General features: G+C 40.9%; 1 protein-coding gene across 1 annotated transcript in view; it reads right to left on the bottom strand.

Annotated features, from left to right (window-relative positions):
* Positions 1-22182, bottom strand: part of DNHD1 (dynein heavy chain domain 1) — a 66323-nt gene that overhangs the window by 39038 nt on the left and 5103 nt on the right. The window contains 6 exon segments of the mRNA XM_024757074.1: positions 9320-9371; positions 9505-9642; positions 9752-10006; positions 15854-16010; positions 18003-18113; positions 18193-18396. Coding sequence (XP_024612842.1) covers positions 9320-9371; positions 9505-9642; positions 9752-10006; positions 15854-16010; positions 18003-18113; positions 18193-18396 — 917 coding nt within the window.

The raw sequence follows: 22182 nt of genomic DNA on the forward strand, positions 1-22182 counted from the left end.
TGGAAAGAAGAGAGCTAATTCAAGAACAGCAGGTAAAAATGGAAGGGGATTTGCCCGCTCCAATAGCAGGTAGGTAAGGTCCGTAGAAGCTTTAGCAGTCTATGCCCAATGAGCTCCTAAAACCAACCGGCGAGGGCTCCCTTCTGGGACAGTACTCAGCCCTAAGGTGAAACTGCTGGGGGTAAAGTAAAAAGGGAGCAGAATGGAAGCAATAGAGAAAAAGAAAAGGTCCAAATAAAACTGGGAGAGAGAAACAGAAACCAGGAAACCTCAGAAAGTTAGCCCCCATTTTTTGAACACTACAGAAAATCAACAGAAAAGGAAATTGAAAGGTTAGAGAATCAAGCTGTCTCCTAAAAGTTAGTAAAAGAGAACTTTTCAGAAATGAGTAACAGAAAAGTACCAACATCAGACCCCATACAAAGCTAGTATAAGGAAAAAGAGAACGGGGAATAGAATAACATCTTTATAGACAATGAAAGCATGTCAGGAAACAGATCAAAACAAGCCCATTTCAAAACAAGTCAAAAGACAGCAGGAAAATGGCATAACCCATGAAAGAAAACCACATATCAGAGTTAGAAAAACTCAGAAATTATGCAACAGAGCCCAGGTAAGAATTAGAAATAAAAGAAAACATAATTTTGGAATGGAAACTGAACTAAAAGGAAGATAAGAGCAAATAAACTGAACAGGTAAATAATGTCTTAAGAAAAATAGAAGGTAAAAATAAGGATAATTACAAAATAAAAAAGAAATAAGGATTAAAAGAATATATTTCAAGAGAAAGGAACATACATTGGGGGAAAAGTGATAAGGACCTAAAACACATGTAACAGGAATCCCTGAAGAAAAATCCAAAGCAAGGGAAGAGAACAATACTAAAAACCTTAATTCAAGAATACTTTCCTGAAAAAAAAGGCTTAAAGCTGCATTATAAAGGAGCATACCTGAGAATACTATCTTAGAATGTTCAATACCAAGACATATTCTACTAAAATTACTGAGTTTCAAGGAAAAAATATTTTAGGTATCTAGGCAAAAAAAAAAAGCAAGTGATTTATAAAGGAAATAAAATTAATTATTATCAGATTTTTTTGACAACAACTTTTAATGCCAGAAGAAAATGGAGTAATATCTTTAAGATATGGAAAGGAAGAACATATGAGGCAATGATTTTACAGCTGGTAATACTAACTTTCAAAGGGTACAAACTATTATCAACATAGAAGAACTTGAGACTTCTCCTCCCACGAGCCCATCCTGAGGAATCTAAATAGAGAAGGAACTTTGGACAAACAAAATGACTAAAAGAGACATCAACATAAGGACTGCTGGTGAGCATATTGTTACTTGTAGAACTCAACTTAAATGAGGTTTTATTCAATAATAAAATTATTAGAAGGGTAAGAATATAGCAGAAATGACAATGTAGAGAATGCTGGCGATTCTCTTCCTTGCCAGGAGGAGAGAGCCTATCTGAAGAATGAAACCTTGGAAGGCATATTACTTGGCCAACTAATAGCCATTCGCTTCTCCCTTCTTCCATGGTGGTAGAGCCTATCTTCCACGAGAAACTAAAAATATCAGCCCTTTGATTTCCCACACCTGGATTTTTACAATGAGATGTAACAGTGCATCTGCTGGGGAGTTTCTGGAGATTTATTTTTCTGATAATAAGTGAGAGTCAGGCTAGGAGAGCTTTCTCTCTAACCTTGCTTCCCCTTTTTAAAACATGACTTTGCTTGAGAATGGGATGCATGGAGCTGCAACTGGTCTTGCAACTACAATGTAATAGCCTGAGGATGAAAAAAGATTTTTGATTGCAGCCTCCCCTAGCACACATACCCTTCCAAGAGGATCTGTCGTTACCTAGAGCTAAACCCAGAATGGAATTGGGGAAGGATATAAAGAGCCTGGTACTTGATGCCATTTCTGAGCCACTGAACCAACCCTGGAAGCTACCTGGAGACTTCTTGTTATGTGAGATGACTGTATTGTTTAGGCTACTCTTAGGTCTTCTGTTACTTCCAGCTGACGGCATTCTCAGTGATGAATGCAAACTCACAAGTAAAATCAAAGGACTAAGACAGAGAGATAAAGCCTTGATGACATTGCCTGAGCCCTGAATCCAGCTGAGCCTGAATCCAGCTGTATTCATTAATTTCTTAGTTATAGGAGCCAGTAAAAAAATCTCCCCTTTTCCTTACCTAGTTTTGAGTTAGGATATGTAATCCAAAACCAACTTGCACATTTAGGCCCATATAATAGATGTTTATAGCCAGGACAAGCATAGCTGAAGACTGGAGCCTCCTCCACCATATACACCCTTCTAAGAGGATATGCTCTGACCTATAGCGAAAACCAGTTAATTTGTACCATGGCCCATTACTCTTGCCAGATCTTATGGATACATGACTCTCTGTAGGGTAGGCTGAATCAATCATATTTCTTGTCTGGAAAATTTGAACTAAGTCACACAATCAGGAAAACTTAACTGAAAGATCATATATAGAGTCAAGAATGGAGCTGGTGGCATAGAAAGTCTAAGTCATTTGGAAGCAATGGTTATAAGGGAGCAGAAAGTTCAAAGGAAGCAGAGACAGCTAGTGTTAGGAGAGAATCAGGGGAATTGGGAAGAAGCAAAGACAGAAGTAGAGATGAAAGGATAATCACCAATTTGAGAAACAGGGACTCTCTTCCTGACTTTCTAGTTTCAATTTCTCTGAAGTTTGGTGCTGCTACATCTTTTCTGCCTTTGAATTTGGTAACTCTCTGTTTTGTGAGCTCCAAAACAAAGATGGGGTTGAAGAACTGTGATTCAAGGTGCCAAGACCCATGAGAGCACTCAGGCAATATGATGCTATACAGTCAATTCATGTGTGCTTCTGAGCAACGGAAAGAAAAGCTAGTGCATTTTTAATATAATTTGGCGAATGCAATATCCCAACAGCACAGAACACTAATGACTTCTTAGCCAGAGTAAGAGTGAAATAAAGAGAACTGATATCAAGTAAATCAAAGAAACATAAGTTACCTGTCACTGCTGAGTGATTTGGGCTTCCATTTAAAATATATATGTTTTAGTATAACACCTATGAGTCAACATGGAGCTGCATTTTAAAATATCCATCCAACTTGAAAGACCTAAATAATGATAGGTCTTTACAGTAGGTTTTCTTGAAGGAGTAATTCAGACATTTCACACAGAGCAAAGCATCTTGTCAAACATATTTATAGGACTTTTCATCGTTTCAAAATTTCTTACAGAGTGGCAAGAAAAAAACCTCCTTCCCCTCTCATCTATGAATCCGCTCACTGTTACACTGCTTCCATCTATACTTCCTCTTGCTGGTCATACTGTTCACACCTCACATTCCCAAGAGACCCTCCCTGCCATATGCAGCCCCCTGGAAAAATATATACTAAGGACAGTTTCGTTCTTTGCATTATAGCTCTAAGCTAACTTCAACACCATTCCAACAAAAATCTACTTCAAGAAATTTTTATAATAAAAATGAAGTAATCCTTTGTCCCTTACGAAGGATTTATCTTACCACAAATATCAAAAATATATTCTTTTATTTTTAAACTTCTTTATTGGAGTATAATTGCTTTACAGTGTTGTGTTAGTTTCTGCTGTATAACAAAGTGAATCACCTATATGCATATGTATATCCCCATATCCCCTCCTTCTTATGTCTCCCTCCCACCCTCCTTATCCCACCCCTCTAGGTGGTCACAAAGCACTGAGCTGATCTCCCTGTGCTATGCGGCTGCTTCCCACTAGCTACCTATTTTACATTTGGTAGTGTATATATGTCCATGCCACTCTCTCACTTCGTCCCAGCTTACCCTTCCCCCTCCCTGTGTCCTCAAGTCCATTCTCTACGTCTGTGTCTTTATTCCTGTCCTGCCCTTAGGTTCTTCAGAATCATTTTGTTGTTGTTGTTTAGATTCCATATATATGTGTTAGCATACAGTATTTATTTTTCTCTTTCTGACTTACTTCACTCTGTATGACAGACTCTAGGTCCATCCATCTCACTACAAATAACTCAGTTTCATTTCCTTTAAGGGCTGAGTAATATTCCATTGTATATATGTGCCACATCTTCTTTATCCATTCATCTGTTGATGGACACTTAGGTTGCTTCCATGTCCTGGCTATCGTAAATAGAGCTGCAATGAGCATTGTGATACATGACTCTTTTTATAGTTTTATCAGGGTATATGCCCAGTGGTGGGATTGCTGGGTCATATGGTAGTTCTATTTTTAGCTTTTTAAGGAACCTCCATACTGTTCTCCATAGTGGCTGTATCATTTACATTACCACCAACAGTGCAAGAGGGTTCCCTTTTCTCCACACTTTCTCCAGCATTTATTGTTTGTAGATTTTTTTTTCTTTCTTTCTTTCTTTCTTTTTTTTTTGCGGTACGCAGGCCTCTCACTGTTGTGGCCTCTCCCATTGCAGAGCATAGGCTCCGGAGGCCCAGGCTCAGCGGCCATGGCTCACAGGCCCAGCCGCTCCGCAACATGTGGGATCTTCCCGGACCGGGGCACGAACCCGTGTCCCCTGCATCGGCAGGCAGACTCTCAACCACTGCACCACCAGGGAAGCCCTGTAGATTTTTTGATGATGGCTATTCTGACTGGTGTGAGGTGATACCTCATTGTAGTTTTGATTTGCATTTCTCTAATGTTTAGTGATGTTGAGCATCATTTCATGTGTTTGTTAGCAATCTGTATATCTTCTTTGGAGAAATATCTATTTAGGTCTTCTGCCCATTTTTGGATTGGGTTGTTTGTTTTTTTGATATTGAGCTGCATGAGCTGCTTGTATATTTTGGAGATTAATCCTTTGTCAGTTGCTTCGTTTGCAAATATTTTCTCCCATTCTGAGGGTTGTCTTTTCATCTTTTTTATGGTTTCCTTTGCTGTGCAAAAGCTTTTAAGTTTCATTAGGTGCCATTTGTTTATTTTACTTTTTATTTCCATTTCTCTAGGAGGTGGGTCAATAAGGATCTTGCTGTGATTTATGTCAGAGTGTTCCGCCTATGTTTTCCTCTAAGAGTTTTATAGTGCCTGGCCTTACATTTAGGTCTTTAATCCATTTTGAGTTTATTTTTGTGTATGGTGTTAGGGAGTGTTATGATTCCATTCTTTTACATGTAGCCATCCATATGTGTGGGGGTTTATCTCTGGGCTTTCTATCCTGTTCCAGTTATCTATATTTCTGTTTTTGTGCCAGTACAATACTCTCTTGATTATTGTAGCTTTGCAGTATAGTCTGAAGTCTGGGAGCCTGATTCCTCCGGCTCCATTTTTCTTTCTCAAGATTCCTTTGGCTACTCGGGGTCTTTTCTGTTTCCATACAAATTGTGAAACTTTTTGTTCCAGTTCTGTGAAAAATGCCATTGGTAGCTTAATAGGGATTGCATTGAATCTGTAGATTGCTTTGGGCAGTGTAGACATTTCCACAATGTTGATTCTTCCAATCCAAGAACATGGTATATCTCTCCATCTGTTGGTATCATCTTTAATTTTTTTCATCAGTGTCTTATAGTTTTCTGCATACAGGTCTTTTGTTTCCTTAGGTAGGTTTATTCCTAGGTATTTTATTCTTTTTGTTGCAATGGTATATGGGAGTGTTTCCTTAATTTCTCTTTCAGATTTTTTTATCATTAGTGTATAGGAATGCCAGAGATTTCTGTGCATTAATTTTGTATCCTGCAACTTTACCAAATTCATTGATTAGCTCTAGTTTTCTGGTAGCATCTTTAGGATTCTCTATTTAGAGTATCATGTCATCTGCAAACAGTGATAATTTTAATTCTTCTTTTCTGATTTGGATTCCTTTTATTTCTTTTTCTCCTCTGATTGCTGTGGCTAAAACTTCCAAAACTATGTTGAATAATAGTAGTGAGAGTGGGCACCCTTGTCTTGTTCCTTATCTTAGAGGAAATGGTTTCAGTTTTTCACCATTGAGAACAATGTTGGCTGTGGGTTTGTCATATATGGCCTTTATTATGTTGAGGTAGGTTCCCTCTATGCCTACTTTCTAGAGAGATTTTATCATAAATCGGCGTTGAATTTTGTCGAAAGCTTTTTCTGCATCTATTGCGATGATCATATGGTTTTTCTCCTTCAATTTGTTAATGTGGTTTATCATGTTGATTGATTTACATATATTGGAGAAATCCTGCATTTGTGGGATAAACCCCACTTGATCATGGTGTATGATCCTTTTAATGTGCTGTTGGATTCTGTTTGCTAGTATTTTGTTGGGGATTTTTGCAGGTATGTTCATCAGTGATATTGGCCTGCAGTTTTCTTTTTTGTGACATCCTTGTCTGGTTTTGGTATTAGGGTGATGATGGCGTCATAGAATGAGTTTGGGAGTGTTCCTCCCTCTGCTATATTTTGGAATAGTTTGAGAAGGATGGGTGTTAGCTCTTCTCTAAATGTTTGATAGAATTCACCTGTGAAGCCGTCTGGTCCTGGACTTTTGTTTGTTGGAAGATTTTTAATCACAGTTTCAATTTCATTACTTGTGATTGGTCTGTTCATATTTTCTGTTTCTTCCTGGTTCAGTCTTGGAAGGTTGTGCTTTTCTAAGAATTTGTCCATTTCTCCCAGGTTGTCCATTTTATTGGCATATAGTTGCTTGTAGTAATCCCTCATGATTCTGTGTATTTCTGCAGTGTCAGTTGTTACTTCTCCCTTTTCATTTCTAGTTCTGTTGATTTGAGTCTTCTCCCTTTCTTTTCTTGATGAGTCTGGCTAATGGTTTATCAATTTTGTTTATCTTCTCAAAGAACCAGCTTTTAGTTTTGTTGATCTTTGCTATTGTTTCCTTCATTTCTCAAAAAGATATTGCGATCTTGGTAGGATATTGCCATAGTAAAGTTAAAGTAAGAACTTTGAGGTAATAGTTCCTGAACTTGACACCTGCCAGATGAGGAAAATGATTATCTGATTGTATTTCTCAGTTTTAAACTGCAGAATATTCCTGATAAGACTGTAAGAGCATCCGATAGTAACATTAATAACCTCTTTTTGGTCTCAAAATGTTCCAGTTCTAAGACTGTCCTCTGGAAAATGTCATAGAACATAGCTTATGAACAGAGAATATGTTACAAGCACTTTATTAGTAAAGCACTGGGTGTTCTTCTAGGGACTAGAATCTAGTAAATATATAATTTTCTGTTATAAGGGGCTTATTTTTCATATTTTTGGGTGTAAATGGAGGTACTGAAATCATTTTGTAATTTGGTTAAAATGCCATACAAATTTTGCCTCATTTAAGTAAAAGATTTCTAAGATGAATGAATTTCTTAAAGACTACTTTTAGTGTTTTACCTGCTACATGTTTATTGTATATTACTCTAATTTTCATAAAGAACTTACAGAAAAATCCCAAATCAGAACTTTGATTCTGGTTCCTCCACGATATTAACTTGATTTTCCATGCTGGTCTTGTTTTTTCCCTTCAAATTCTGATTTTGAAAAATCTCTAACATGTAGAAAAGTTTAAAGGCTCTACACACTCCTTTCTTTATCTATCCACTTAGACTCAACAATTATTAACATTTTGCCACATTGCTTTTTTTGTTTTTCCTTCCCTTTTTCCTTTCCCTAAACTATTGGTTTGGCCAAAAAGTTCATTCAGGATTTTCCGTAGTTATGGAAAACCCCAAATGAACTCTTTGGCCAACCCAATACCTGCAAGATATGAGTATCGTGACACTTCACCCCTAAATACATCAGTCCCTGATGCTTTTCTAAAAGTAGAAGGGGGGCTTCCCTGGTGGCGCAGTGGTTGAGAGTCTGCCTGCCGATGCAGGGGATACGGGTTCGTGCCCCGGTCCGAGAAGATCCCACATGCCACGGAGCGGCTGGGCCCCTGAGCCATGGCCACTGAGTCTGCGCATCCGGAGCCTGTGCTCCGCAACGGGGGAGGCCACAACAGTGAGAGGCCCGCGTACCGCAAAAAAAAAAAAAAGTTTTAAAAGTAGAAGGGATAACCCAAGACATTGCAAGTGAATATTCTCACTTTCACTAGAATTTAGAATAAAAGTTGAAGGGGTTTTTGTTTGTTTGTTTTGCCCTTCAAAGGAAAATACTGGAGCATATGCATAGTATGAATTAGTACATCATATAATGAGGAAGCACTGTGAAATGTATGATTTACCTAAATCTTTAATACTACTACGAATAAGATACTATCTGTAACATGTACTACTATGTGCTGAGCACTATTCTTAACATATTACTCTTTTATTCTTCAAAACAATGCTGCAAGTGAGGTATTTTTGTTTTCCCATTTTACAGATTAGTGAACTAGCCTGTCTGACTTCGGAGCCCTTCCTTTTTCCACTGTACCATGTAAAACAAACATCAATAATCTCTATTGATTAATCTAGATTCACTTGAGAAAAAAATGTGCCGCAACTGGTGTGATTTGTCAAAGACACAGGCTCGGGAATTCCCTGGAGGTCTAGGGGTTACGACTCCGAGTTTCCACTGCAGGGGGCACTGGTTCGATCCCTGGTCGGGGAATTAAGATCCTGCATGCTGTGAGGTGCGGCCAAAAAACAAACAAAGAAAAGAAAAACACAGGCTCCTTTCAATGACCCTTTTTCTTCCTTGTCACCTAATTCCTAAAATTAACCTGGTGTCTTTACATTATCTTAATGAAGACGTACTAGTTGAATGGGAAAATGAAAAAGTACCTACATGTCAGAGGTGACTGAATGCATTTAATGGTTTTATCTGTGACAGCGTGAGTATTCCAAATAAAGGGAATGTGAAGGTGTATTTCCTCCCTGACGATTGATTTACTAGTTTTGAGGATTGATAATCAATGATAACTGGTAACTCTAAAATAGCTCAATAATACTAATGAATTATTCTATATGAAATGAAAAAGAGCTGCATGAAATAAAGCAAATATTGAACAGGCAGAGTTCTTCAAACAAGTACAAATTAACTTAGCAATCAAATCCAACTGTAAATGAAACACCATTATGACATTAGAGAAAAACCTCATGGAGTTAGGACAAATCAGAGGACAATGTATTCACACCCTTTCATACACCTCTCACTGCACTCAGGTACGTGCACGTACATACACATAGGCACATGCACGAGTGAGCAAAAACATGCCTCCACTCTCCTACCCCCCAACACATGTGCCGACCCAGGTTAGAGCTGCTCCATCCATGCCCAGTGCCCGACTCTCTGGCCATTAGGACACTGCGTGACCTTCTCCCTCCTTCCACCCTTCCTCCCCGCTGCCTAGGGCTCCTTAAATACCTTCAAAATACAGGGAATCCCAGAAGGTCTTCGGGTCTGTACACTGCATTACCTTCATGCCAAGGTACAGAGAAGGGGCAGAGATAGCAAACAATGAGGGTTCAGACCAGGCTGAGAGCTTCTGATTATACAGAGGATAGGAAGTGGGAATTCCTACAGCCAGCCCCCTGTCCAATCCAGAATACCTTCAGGGCAGAGACCTTCGTAGACCTTAGGCCCCCAATTATAATCTGGATCATATTTTCAATACAGGGCTCATGAGACAGCTGGCCACAACTGTCAAAGACCAGCTGCGCTGAGAGAAAGGGTTTCTGCCTTGGGGCCTGTAAAGGAGGGTCAGGAGAGGTGGTGGGGCTAGATGTCAGTATCCGCTCCCTACCAGCTGGCCCCTGACCACCCGCCAACCTCCACACATGCCACCCACCACCTCACTTGCAAGATGTTGGCCACAAAAGAGGTTATCTCGTCCTCTATGATGGACACGAGGTTCTGGCAAATCATGTAGTCTACCAGGCGGGCCAGTTGTCCCATCTGCAGCAGCCAGGCTTCTGCCTGCTTCAGCTTCTGCTCCAGCTGCTGGCACTGCACCCTCTGAAGGTATAGGGAGCCCTGGCCTGTCCTGATCCTCTTGCAGTTTTTCACTTGCTCCTGCAGGCCCTGTTGCATGTGGTATGTATCCTCGTGAATCTGTCAGAATAGAGAGTGGAAAATTCACTGGAGAAAGGGGGATGGAGACCAAACTGGCCACCCACTGGCCCGTTGCAAAGCTCTCAGGTCATGGAGCCTAAAACCTAGATATACACATGAATGGCTGCTTTTTAGTACAGATTGGCCCTGGAAATCTTTAAGCGACCAGGGAAGATGTGAAATGGAGAAGATACATTGAGAAGCTACAGTGAGTTATTTTGATAGGCCAGGCCTGTCTGCCAAGAGCCCCCAGGATGGAACTCAAATAGAAAATTTGTGCATGTGTAAATAGAGAGATTCACAATGCATAGATTAGACAAAGAAAAAGAGAGACTGGCTAAGTAAGGCTCAGCAATTATTCCAGGATATGGAGTCTGATCACCAGGCCTGGGTGATGTGGCCTACTGACCAGCGCAACACTGCCTTCTGTGAGAGTAGAAGCTGTCTCTGGCTACTGACATAGACTTTCTAGTGGGGGACAGGGAATAGGGTTGAAAGCCTGGGGACCTTTTTGTGGGTTCTTCTCACAACTGGGAAGCTCCTCAGCCTACAAAGGCGGCTGATAGTTGCCACCTCTGGGCCTGTCCTGTTAAGGAACAGAGGGGAGACACCAGAAAGACATATTTGGCCAGATGGACCGTTTGTCCTTGCTGCTCTCCTATTCTTTCTGATGCTCAACAGAGCTTGTGATTAGAACTACGGGTTGTCTGTGGATTGTATTCTGCTAACTCTGAGCTCAGATCCCAGTCTTCTGAGATCCAGACCCAAGGCAGTTGAGACCTAAGCTAGGTGTGTCATATACGGACATGCCTTGGACTTGGCGAGGTGTCCTCTCCTGTGCTCTAGCAATACCCTCAATACCCAGTGCTTCCCACGTCATAGTCCTTAGTCCAGTGTACCATTATCTACTCGTGTGACTCATCCACTACACTGTAAATTCTCCAAGGAGGCCTCCGTCACACCTTATTTCATGTCTCTACTGCTTAACACAGTGCCTGGCATGGCCCGTTCCACAGTAAATGTTTATAAAAAGAATGTACCGCCTCACACTGAAAGGGCTTACTGAGTGACAACTAGGATAAAACCATAAAAACAACAACAACAATAGTTATTGGGTTGGCCGAAAAGTTTGTTTAGGTTTTTCCATAACATGTTATCAGTATATGTTTTTAAAACCTCATCATTAGGGGCAATATCTTTAGAGTTCTAAGGAAATTTTTAAAACCTAGGATACTGTATCTAGCCACAGTATCACTGAAGTTTGAGGATGAATAAAGACATTTTTAGATATACAAAGACTAAAAATTCACCATCCACAGATTCTCTCTGGAAAAAAAATAACAGTATATTTCTGACAGAGGAAAATGAATATAAGAGGATAAAGTGGTCTACAAGAAGCTCTGATGAGCAAAAAACAATTTGTGAAACACATCGTTAATTCTAAATGAGTAGCTGTAAAACAAGAATGTTCATGACAATCTAGAACTAAAATTCCAGGAGATATCAAAAAAGCATAATGAGAAGGGCAGAGAGTGGGGAGAGGAAGAGAGGAGAAAAAGGAAATTAGAAGAGTGCTAAGGTTTTATTCTGCTTAGAAGAAAGATATAGACACAAACTCAACTTGGCATTCATTCAGTCAACAAATATTCACAGAGCACCTACTATATGGCATAAACTATAGTAAGCAATAGAGACATATTAATGAATGAAACAGATAAAAATCCCTACCCTCTTGTTGGGGGGGGGGAAATACAAGAAACATAATAAATAAATAATATACAATAAACATATAAATAATAAATTTATATTGTATGTGAAAATTATAAGTGCTGTGAGAAAAACAACAGAGCAGAAAAAGAGGAATCAGGAGTTCTCGTAATAATGGAGCTTTTACAATCTCAAATAGGGTGACTAGAGAAGGCCTTTCTGAGTGGGTGTTTTTAGGAACAGACATGAAGGAAACATTGTTATAAAAATACAAATTGAACAGCTACCTCTGTTAGGCAGGTGTATAAATGTCTTACATAGGCATTCAGCTGCAAGGAAGAGAAAACCAGAAAAAGTATGGCTTAAGCAAGTAAAGGTTTATTTAATGCAGTAAGAAATCCACGGATGGCATATTGCCCCAATAATATCAGTCAGAACAAAGCTCCCTCTATCTTCCTCTTCTTCCATCCTCAATATGCCTTTCACCCTCATCATGGTGAGATGGCTTCCCCAGCACCAGAAATTTCATCCACGGGTTAGGCAATAAGACAGGAGTAAAGGTCCCAAAAGACATTCCAGTTGGATCTGCCTCTTTTTAAAAGTTTTCCCAGTGACTTCCACTTAAGTTTCATTGCCCAGAACTGAGTTACAAGCCTTTCTCCAGGTAGGAGTCTAAGAAAAGAAATAAAATCAAGATTCTGAAACTAAGAAAGATGAGTAGACACTGAGTAGTTCCTGGGCAATCACGAGAAGAATAAAATGTATAACATCCAAATCAGAAGAGGATAGCAATAGCAACAAAAATGTAAAACAACCCAATGAAGGACAAAAAACACAAGGAAGACTCAAATAGAAAGCGTAGGAAATAGAAAACACCAAAATGAGATGGGAAAAACAAAGCCAAGCCTGTAATAGACCCTCAGACAAAACGTTTCCCAGCTCTTTCTAAGAGATATATATAAAACAAAGTAACAAAGGGAGGTTGAAAACAAAGGGATAGAAAAAGATAGTTCAAGCAAATGCTTGATGCTGTTAGTATCAGACAAAAGAGAACTCTAGTAGAAAAGTAGTAATAAGAGTGAAGACATTTTCATATCAATAAAGTTATGAACCTTTATGCACATAACAACATGATTTTGAAATACATGTTGCAAACCGAAAGAACATCAAGGAGACATTAATAAATCTATAGTCATAGGAGGGGATTTTTTTTTTTTTTTTTTTTGCCGTACGCGGGCCTCTCACTGTTGTGGCCTCTCCCGTTGCGGAGCACAGGCTCCGGACGCGCAGGCTCAGCGGCCATGGCTCACGGGCCCAGCCGCTGCGCGGGATGTGGGATCTTCCTGGACCGCAGCACGAACCCGTGTTCCCTGCATCGGCAGGCGGACTCTCAACCACTGCGCCACCAGGGAAGTCCACAGGAGGGGATTTTTAATGTATATCTCTCACTGACCACTAAATGTGATGTATGATTCTGGATTGGATCATAAAGCAGGGAAGAAAACATAGTTAAAAAGGACATTATTGAAATAATTGGCAAATATTTAATAAGGATTGTGGGTTAGATAATAGAAGCTATCAAAGTGAAATTCCTAATTTTTTTATAATTGTACTATAGTTATGGAAGAAAATGTCCTTGTTCTTACAAAAAACATACTGGCATATTTAGGGGTAAATGGACTTGATGTCTGCAACTCACTCTCAGATGGTTCAGCAAAGTAATGTATATACACATAGGGAAAGAAAAAGAGCATAAACGATAACATAAAAGGGAAAAAATAACCATCTGGGTGAAAGGTATATGAGAATTTATTACACTATCCTTGCAACTCTCCTAATAAGTTTGAAATTACATCAAAATTAAAAGTTACACAAGGAAGGAAAGAAGGGAGGAAGGAAGGAAATGGGTTTATCCCAGTAGTGCAAAGGTGGTCTAACACCGACAATTCACCATATTAACAGACTAAAGGAGAAAAATCCCATGATCATCTAAATAAAAGTAGAAAAAAAATCATTGGACAAAATTCAATACCCATTCATGAAAAAAAGCCTCTTAACAAACTAGGAATTGATGGAAACTTCCTTAAAAATTGGTAAGAATGTCTACCAAACACTTGCATTTAATATCATTATTTATTTGTTTCTAATCTATTTGAGTTATTCAGTAATGCTACATTTTGATGGGCAGCAGCATGTTTTTATTTAGCACAGATTACAAGCTTGGTTCTGTAACAATCCAGTTGCCAGCTGTGTTGATTACTCATCCTCCCTCACTGCCCGCCCCCCACCTTTGGGGTGACTGCCAACAGGGACGGGTTCCATTCACTCTACATAGCAGCACAGAAAGAGGTAACTGTTGCATTTGCTTGTCCTTTCACTCTTTTTATGGTGATTTTTTTAAAAATTAATTTTAATATAGACAATTTATTATTTTTATGGTTTATAATTTTTATATTTTAAGAAACCCTGAAATGATAAAAATATTATCCCATAATATCTTCTGAAAGTTTTTTGGATTTTTTTTTCATACTTAATGTCTTTTATCCACCATGAATTAATTTTTTTCTTTTTTTTTGGTTGCATTGGGTCTTTGTTGCTACACACGGGCTTTCTCTAGTTGCAGTGAGCGGGGGATACTCTTCCTTGCGGTGCACAGGCTTCTCTTGTTGTGGAGCTCGGGCTCTACACGCGCGGGCTTCAGTAGTTGTGGCTTGCGGGCTCTAGAGCGCAGGCTCGGTAGTTGTGGCACACGGGCTTACTTGCTCTGCGGCATGTGGGATCTTCCTGGATCAGGGATCAAACCCATGTCCCCTGCATTGGCAGGCGTATCCTTAACCACTGTGCCACCAGGGAAGCCCCACCATGAATTAATTTTTGTGTATGGTATAGCAACTATTAGAAAACAGTAATGCTTTAAAATATCTTTTATAATAGCAACAAAAAAAATCAAATATCTAGTAATAAATCTAATGAAATATTTTCAAGACCTCTAAAGGAAACCTACAAAACCTTGTTAAGAGTAATTAAAGAGGGACATGCAGGGGACACGGGTTCGAGCCCTGGTCTGGGAGGATCCCACATGCCGTGGAGAAACTAGGCCCATGATCCACAACTACTGAGCCTGTGCGTCTGGAGCCTGTGCTCCGCAACAAGAGAGGCCGCCATAGTGAGAGGCCCCCGCTTGCCACAACTAGAGAAAGCCCTCACACAGAAACAAAAGACGCAACACAGCAAAAATAAATTAATTAATTAATAAACTCCTACCCCCAACATCTTAAAAAAAAAAAAGACATACAAAAATGTTCATAACAGTTATTCACAATAGCAAAAAACTGGAACCAATGTAAGTGTCCATCAACAGGAAAGTTAACAAATAAATTGTGGTACATTTTATAGTAAAACACTACATAGCAATACAAAAGAGTGAACCACTACTACCTGCAATGTTATGGATAAATCTCACTAACACAATGTGGAGTGAAAAAAAGCCAGACGAAAAAGAGCACATGCTGTCTGATTCCATTTACATGAAATTCCAAATCGGACAAAATTAATCTATGGTGACAGAGGTCAGAGTAGTGGTTACCTTTGTGGAGGCACTGATGAGAGAGGTACCGGGGAGCTTGCTGAGGTGCTATAAATGCTCTATATCTTGGCCTGCTGGTAGTTACATGGGTGTATACATATGCAAAAATTTCAATAAACTGTATTTAGGTGGCATGTATCACAGATACAAAGTAGGCACACGAAGGAAGGACTCCACGACTGGATGCTTCTACCAGCCACAGTGGCCTGTCAAAGGTTCAAGATATGCTCAGACATGAGCCTAGCAGCACGAAAGATGAGGATTCCAACTCTCAAATTCTCTAATGCTCCTGGCACGAACAACTGAAAAAAACAGACTTCGTTATGTTCCTTTTCCTCTCTGCTCAAGGCCTTGGGAAAAGGTTGAGTCCAAGTCTCTGCCTACCTGTTATTAATCCATCCACCTAGAGCAGAGACTGCTGTTGCTGGACAGGACAATGGCTCTGAAGCAACTGCAGAGTCCAGAACACACAGGCAAGCTTAAGCCAAGAGAAGGCTGAAACACTGGCGAGTTCAGCTTGGAGAAAAAGCTCACAATAAATCGGAGCCTCTTACCAGATGAAGGATGGATGTGCAGAGGTGCAGGCAGCGATGGAGCAGCCGCAGAGCTTTGTGGTTTTCCTTGGCTAGAGCCCGCCGTAGGTCCAGCAACTCGTAGCACTGATCTGCTTCATGGGGGAGCCAGGACACAGAGCGCAGCTCCTGCAGAAGCCTGGAATCAAGGACTAAACTGCTCAGAGCCAGCGACTCTGCCCTCTTACCTTGGACACCTCTGACTTCTTCCTAGCCCAGCTCGCATCAGAAGGAGCAAAGGTTTAGAGAGATTATAATATTCCCAGGGACCAACAGTGATAGCCTCCTCTTGAGGGTTCTTTGGAAGAGTTTAAGCCCAGGAAGTTGCTGGCTGGGGAACTCTTTGGGAAAGGCTTGGGGTATGTGCAAATGTTTTTTGTTTTTTTCTGTTTTATGTATTTAATTTTTTTAAAATTTTATTTCATTTATTTTTTTATGCAGCAGGTTCTTATTAGTTATCTATTGTAAATGTTTACACTGAGTTACCTTTCTGCCAGGAAAGAGGGTCAAAGAGATCCCAAGGTGTGACTCAGAAGGAGAGACTGCAGAGCCTTCTTCCATGGAATAGGGGAAGCCAAGGGCCCTAACAGTCTAGATGGACAGGTAGGTTTTATTTTATTTTTTCTTTCTTTTTAACTATTTTTTAACATCTTTATTGGAGTATAATTGCTTTACAATGTTGTGTTAGTTTCTGCTGTACAACAAAGTGAATCAGCTATATGTATACATATATCCCCATATCTCCTCCCTCTTGCGTCTCCCTCCCACCCTCCCTATCCCACCCCTCTAGGTGGTCACAAAGCACTGAGCTGATCTCCCTGTGCTATGCGGCTGCTTCCTACTAGCTATCTATTTTACATTCGGTGGTGTATATAGAACAGGTAAGTTTTAGAATCAAAGGTGAGGAACCTCCAACTTCCCTATGGGGAAGTTTCATCCCTGACGAAACCCCACTTCTCTTATTCATTCCCCAAACAACCACCCTGAAAAATCTACATCTCTAAATATCCTTGAAAAAATGAAGGACCCCCCTAATAAGCAGAGGATGATCACAATGGGTATAATTTATTCAGTACCTATTGGGGCACTGAACATGGTACTTTATATTCACAATCTCATTTAATTCTCACTACAGCTGTGAGTAGCAGAAATCTTCCTCTCTTGTTTTCAGATCAGGAAACTGGGGCTCAAAGAGTAAAGTCCCTTGCTAGTGTTCAGGACTTAAATTCAGATCTGTGCAGCCCAATTATGCCATGATGATTAAGCTAGACTGGAGGATACCTAGAGCAGAGGTTGCAAACTGGTAGCCCATGGGCCGAATTCAGACTGAAAAGGTTTTTATATGTACCACTAAGAGTTGGCCAGCACCGTGTTTTAATAAAAAATTTCACTAACCAGGTAAAATTAAGAGATTTGACAACAAAATGTGGATTCCCAGGTCATCCTGAAAAAATAATGTGGCTGACACACTGGACCCATGTTCCCCATGGCAACAGTCAGTTGGAACTAAGTAGTGACTGTCCTCTTTAGGTGCAATCTCCAAACTGATTGCAGTCCCACACTCCCTGAAGTCTTGAATCGAACCCACTGCATTTCTTCCATAGCTCCTCCTTGGGACCTGTAGGCATCTGAGCTTGCAACTCCTATCACAGAACATAACTGGAGTGGTTGAAGAGTTGTGCAGAGAAAGCAAGAAAGTACTGAAAATAGGAGTAACTAAGCTTTTCTTAAAAAAAAAAAAGAATCCAAGTAATACCATAGTAAGAGCAGAGTTTCACACACCTGCATTATCATCCTCAAATTTGATATTTAATAATTGTACGATCTGGGGCAAGTTGATGTAGAAATTAATTAATACATAGAGCTATGTTCAGAATATATTATTCAGAGAAAAAAACTGGTTACTTAACAATATGTAAAGTATGATCACATTGGTATATGTGATGGAAAAAAAGACTACAAGGATATGCGACAGAATGTCTGTCATGGTTATCTGTAGATGGTGAGACTGAAGATATTTTTCCTTTGTGCTTTTTTTTTGTATTTTCCAAATCTTCTACGATGAACGTGTTGTTACTTCTTGTAAAATAATTTTTTAAAGTTCATTGAAGTTGTGTTTTGAAGACCTCACCTGTTAATATGGAGTAGCCCAACTCCAAAGTGGGGCACGGCAAAGAGCAGATGCTTCTCTAGGAAAGTCCGGTGCCGGTGCAGCCTCTGCAACTTCACACGCTTCTTCCAGCTACAGATCAGAGGGCAGTGACAGTGGCTGTTGCTCTTTATGACACTTCTTCCCAAATCCCATACCCGTCATCACCTACCAGGCCAAGGCCTTGCGTAAGAGGAAATACTTGAAGAACGGAATGAACTGGAGCTGTTGCCAGAGGACAGAGCTGTGGTGCCAGGTACCCAGCGTCATTGCCTCACTGCCCTCCACAGGATGTACGTGCAGGACCCCAAAGGGAGAGAAGATGTAGTGCTCAGAATTCACCTTGTTGGGTGGTACCACCATCAGGCTGTAAGGTCTTTAAGAAAGGGCACAGATCAGTGGGAGCCTTGCAAACTTGTGCAGACTCCAGGGAGGGACAAAAGAAGGACAGGAAGGGGGAAATAAGGAGGCAGGAAAGAAGGCGGAAGAAAGTGGGAAGAGGGGAAAGAGAGCAGAATGATCTTCAAACCAGAAAGATGGAATATTAAGAAGAAACAGAAGCCAAAAATAGGTGGGAAGAAAGAAAAAGACCCCTAGCCAGTCCCAAGAAGTTCCTATCTCCAGACCCAGAGAGCTAACATCCCATCAAATCTAAGATGCCATCAGTTGTAAGCTTGCAGCATTTTAAAAATTATTTATTTGTTTGTTTATTCATTTAGGCCATGCCAGTTCCTAGTTGCAGCATGCTTGCGGGATCTAGTTCCCCAACCAGGGACTGAACCCACGCCCCCTGCATTGGGAGCGAGGAGTCCTACCCACTGGCCCACCAGGGAAGTCCCTAGTTGCAACATTTTCTTATGAAATGCTAAAATTAAAAAATGCCACCAATATGACATGCCACCAATTTGTAAGCTGCATCGCAATTTCAGAGATGTTGAAATGTGAAAAAAAATGTGCATCTTAGAAATGATAAAATACGTATATCCCTAGATGCTGAAATAACATGCAGAGATAATCAGGGAATGCTGTTTGGAGTAACTGAGAATGGGGAAAAGCAAGAGTAGCTAGAAGACTACACAGGCCAATAAAGAGGAAAACTGCCACCTAGTGAACCAGACAAGTACCTCCAGAGCCATCTTAAAATCCTACTAAGTTGTCTTATTTCAAGAAAATGCACCTACATCCCACACTAAATACAATTTATATGTAACTATATAGTAGTTGCAGAAAACTAGTTGCCATAATGCTTTGTTTGGGCACATTTAATAAAGCATTTATTCATTTTAAAAAATATTTATTTTTGGGGCTTCCCTGGTGGCGCAGTGGTTAAGAGTCCGCCTGCCGATGCAGGGGACACGGGTTCGTGCCCCGGTCTGGGAAGATCCCACGTGCCACGGAGCGGCTGGGCCCGTGAGCCATGGCCACTGAGCCTGTGCGTCCGGAGCCTGTGCTCCGCAACGGGAGAGGCCACAACAGTGAGAGGCCCGCGTATCACAAAAAAACAAAAAACAAAACAAAACAAAAAGAACAAATCTACATGACTCAAGCCCCCTCTCTTAACCACTGGGTCAGTTGGCATCCCACAGGGTAGCTACCTACCCTAACTGAAGCCTGACTTCCCAAGGGAACACTCCTTCCCCTGTGGCCTTCTTAATGGAGGCTACTCTTCCTGCACAGGGCCAAGAGTCAGGGATAGCTGAGCAAAGACTCTAAGGAAGTCAAGGAATATGTTCTCCCCTAAGTATAAATCAAAATCTAGGACAGGGAGTTCCCTGGTGGCCTAGTGGTTAGGATTCCGGGCTTCCACTGCTGTGGCCCAGGTTCAATCCCTGGTCAGGGAACTGAGATCCCACAAGCCATGTGGTATGACAAAAAAAAAAAAAAAACTAGGACAAATAAAAGAAAAAAACATTTTTTATAAATTTATTTATTTTTGGCTGTGTTGGGTCTTTGTTGCTGCACACGGGCTTTCTCTACTTGCAGTGAGTGTAGGCTACTCTTCGTTGTGGTACATGGGCTTCTCATTGCAGTGGCTTCTCTTGCTGCGGAGCACGGGCTCTAGGTGCGCAGGCTTCAGTAGTTGTGGCATGAGGGCTCAGTAGTTGTGGCTTGCGGGCTCTAGAGCGCAGGCTCAGTAGTTGTGGCGCACGGGCTTAGTTGCTCCGTGGCAATGTGGGATATTCCTGGACCACGTATCGAACACATGTCCCCTGCATTGGCAGGAGGATTCTTAACCACTGCGCCACCAGGGAAGTACCAAGAAAATTTCGATAAATGCAAATACTTTGAAAGGAAACCTGTTACATGGCAAATAAATAAAGTGAAACAAAAAGTGCCAGTTTCCTCTTTTACTGATGGTGCACTTGAAATTTGGACCAACACTCCCACTTGAGAACAACTAGAAAAACTGGGCAAAGTATCTGGATAAAATATGAAAATCATCAGATAACCCACAAATCAATCCCCAGGGCTTCCAGTTGGGACCCTGGTTACAACACAGGTTGAACCAGAAAACACCTCCCTCCTTGGTGTGGGCCCCCAGCTGCAACTTCTGCTGTTTAGCTTTCTGAGTCTGTTGAAAGCTCAGCTCCTCTTCTCCATCTTTCTTTCAGGAGCATATAGTAAAACTGACACACCATTGCCTCTACTGGAATCTCTGGCGAAAAGCAGAACCAAGTGCGAAACTCACTTCATTGGGTCCCTTCTTTGACAGATGTTGGCGCTGTGATTATTCACTGCCTTTTTAGTTCGCTTGCTCATGGTGTCTTGTCTCTCTCTGTGCCTAATTGTCTTTGATTGTGCTGCTTCTCTGACTGTGACTGAGCTGATAGTTGAAAGCCCTAAGCTTGTAATTTTCTTTCTGTAGGCTCTCCACCATGGTCAATAGGCATCTCATCCAACATTGCTACCATTACTATCACTACTGCCGGACAGTCAAGTGTAGCAGCCGCTCGGTGTCAGTAGGTAGGTTATCACTTTCAACCACAGTGACTAATTGTGATGCCACTATAGGTCATGGATTACTAGTATACTATTTCCCATTAAGAAGGAGGCCGGTACTGTCCAAGGCCAAGGACATTACCAAAATAATATCAAAATCCCATATTTGGGGATTGTTTCCTGGGACCACTCGTAATATCAGGTACTATATCAGAGTTCAGTCAGGAAAACAGAAATTGCATTAGGAATTTCAACAAAGTGAATTTAACAGAGAAAATGTGTTTTAGAAAAAGTGCCACAGGACACCTAAAAAGCAAAAAGGGAATATTAAGCACAGAGACAATAACTGCAGGAAATGGACACCAGCCCTAGAACCAGAGGAGCAAAAGGAAGAGGTTTCTCTAAGAAGGAGATGCTGTCTGGCTGTTCCTAGTATATAAGGAGTTTGCAGGGGTGTGTGTGGGGGGGGGGGTGCCTTGCAGAGCGGTGACTCAGAACTCTGATGGGAAGATGCTACCCAGCTGGCGTTGGTCCCTCTCAGGATCAGAAGAGGCTGATTCAGAAACTTCCAGCTGTTGCCAGAGTGAAAGACATGAAGAACAAGCCAAGGAAGGACAAAGTCCCTTCTCCTCTCATCCTGCTGTCCAGTCTCCTTCTAGCACCCCCTATTAATCGAACCTAACAGGACGCTGGCTGAAAAAGGAGAAATGAAGTTTGCAGTCCCAGCCCCAGTATTACAAAGCAGGGAGAGGAGAGCAGAACTAGAGCCAAGAGACCATTGCTTAAGAACTGGCACAATGCTCTCAGTGAACTTTCGTTAAATGAACGGATCAGTAAATCAATGGATGGCACAGCTCACTAGCGCCACCTAAGTTCAGGAGGAAGAGGTCACTGTATGCAGGAAATAAGGCTCCCTGGAAGTGGGTATCAGATACTGCTTAACAGTGTGGACATTTGAGTTAAGACAGTCCTAGGTTTACGTCCTTTTTCCATCACTTACTATGTGGTCTTGGACCAGTTACTTAACCTCTCTAGGCATGTCTATTCATCTCATATATGGAAATAATAATGGCACCTATCTGGTAGGTGGGGATTAAATGACACATGTATATAGAAAAGCTTGATTAATGGTAATTATTATTGTTATTTCTGGGAAGAGAAGAGACTTGAATAGAGCATTTAAAAATACTAAGATTTGGGCTTCCCTGGTGGCGCAGTGGTT

This window comes from Neophocaena asiaeorientalis, unplaced genomic scaffold (genome assembly GCF_003031525.2).
Source record: "Neophocaena asiaeorientalis asiaeorientalis breed wild unplaced genomic scaffold, Neophocaena_asiaeorientalis_V1.1 scaffold504, whole genome shotgun sequence".
Taxonomy (NCBI): domain Eukaryota; kingdom Metazoa; phylum Chordata; class Mammalia; order Artiodactyla; family Phocoenidae; genus Neophocaena; species Neophocaena asiaeorientalis.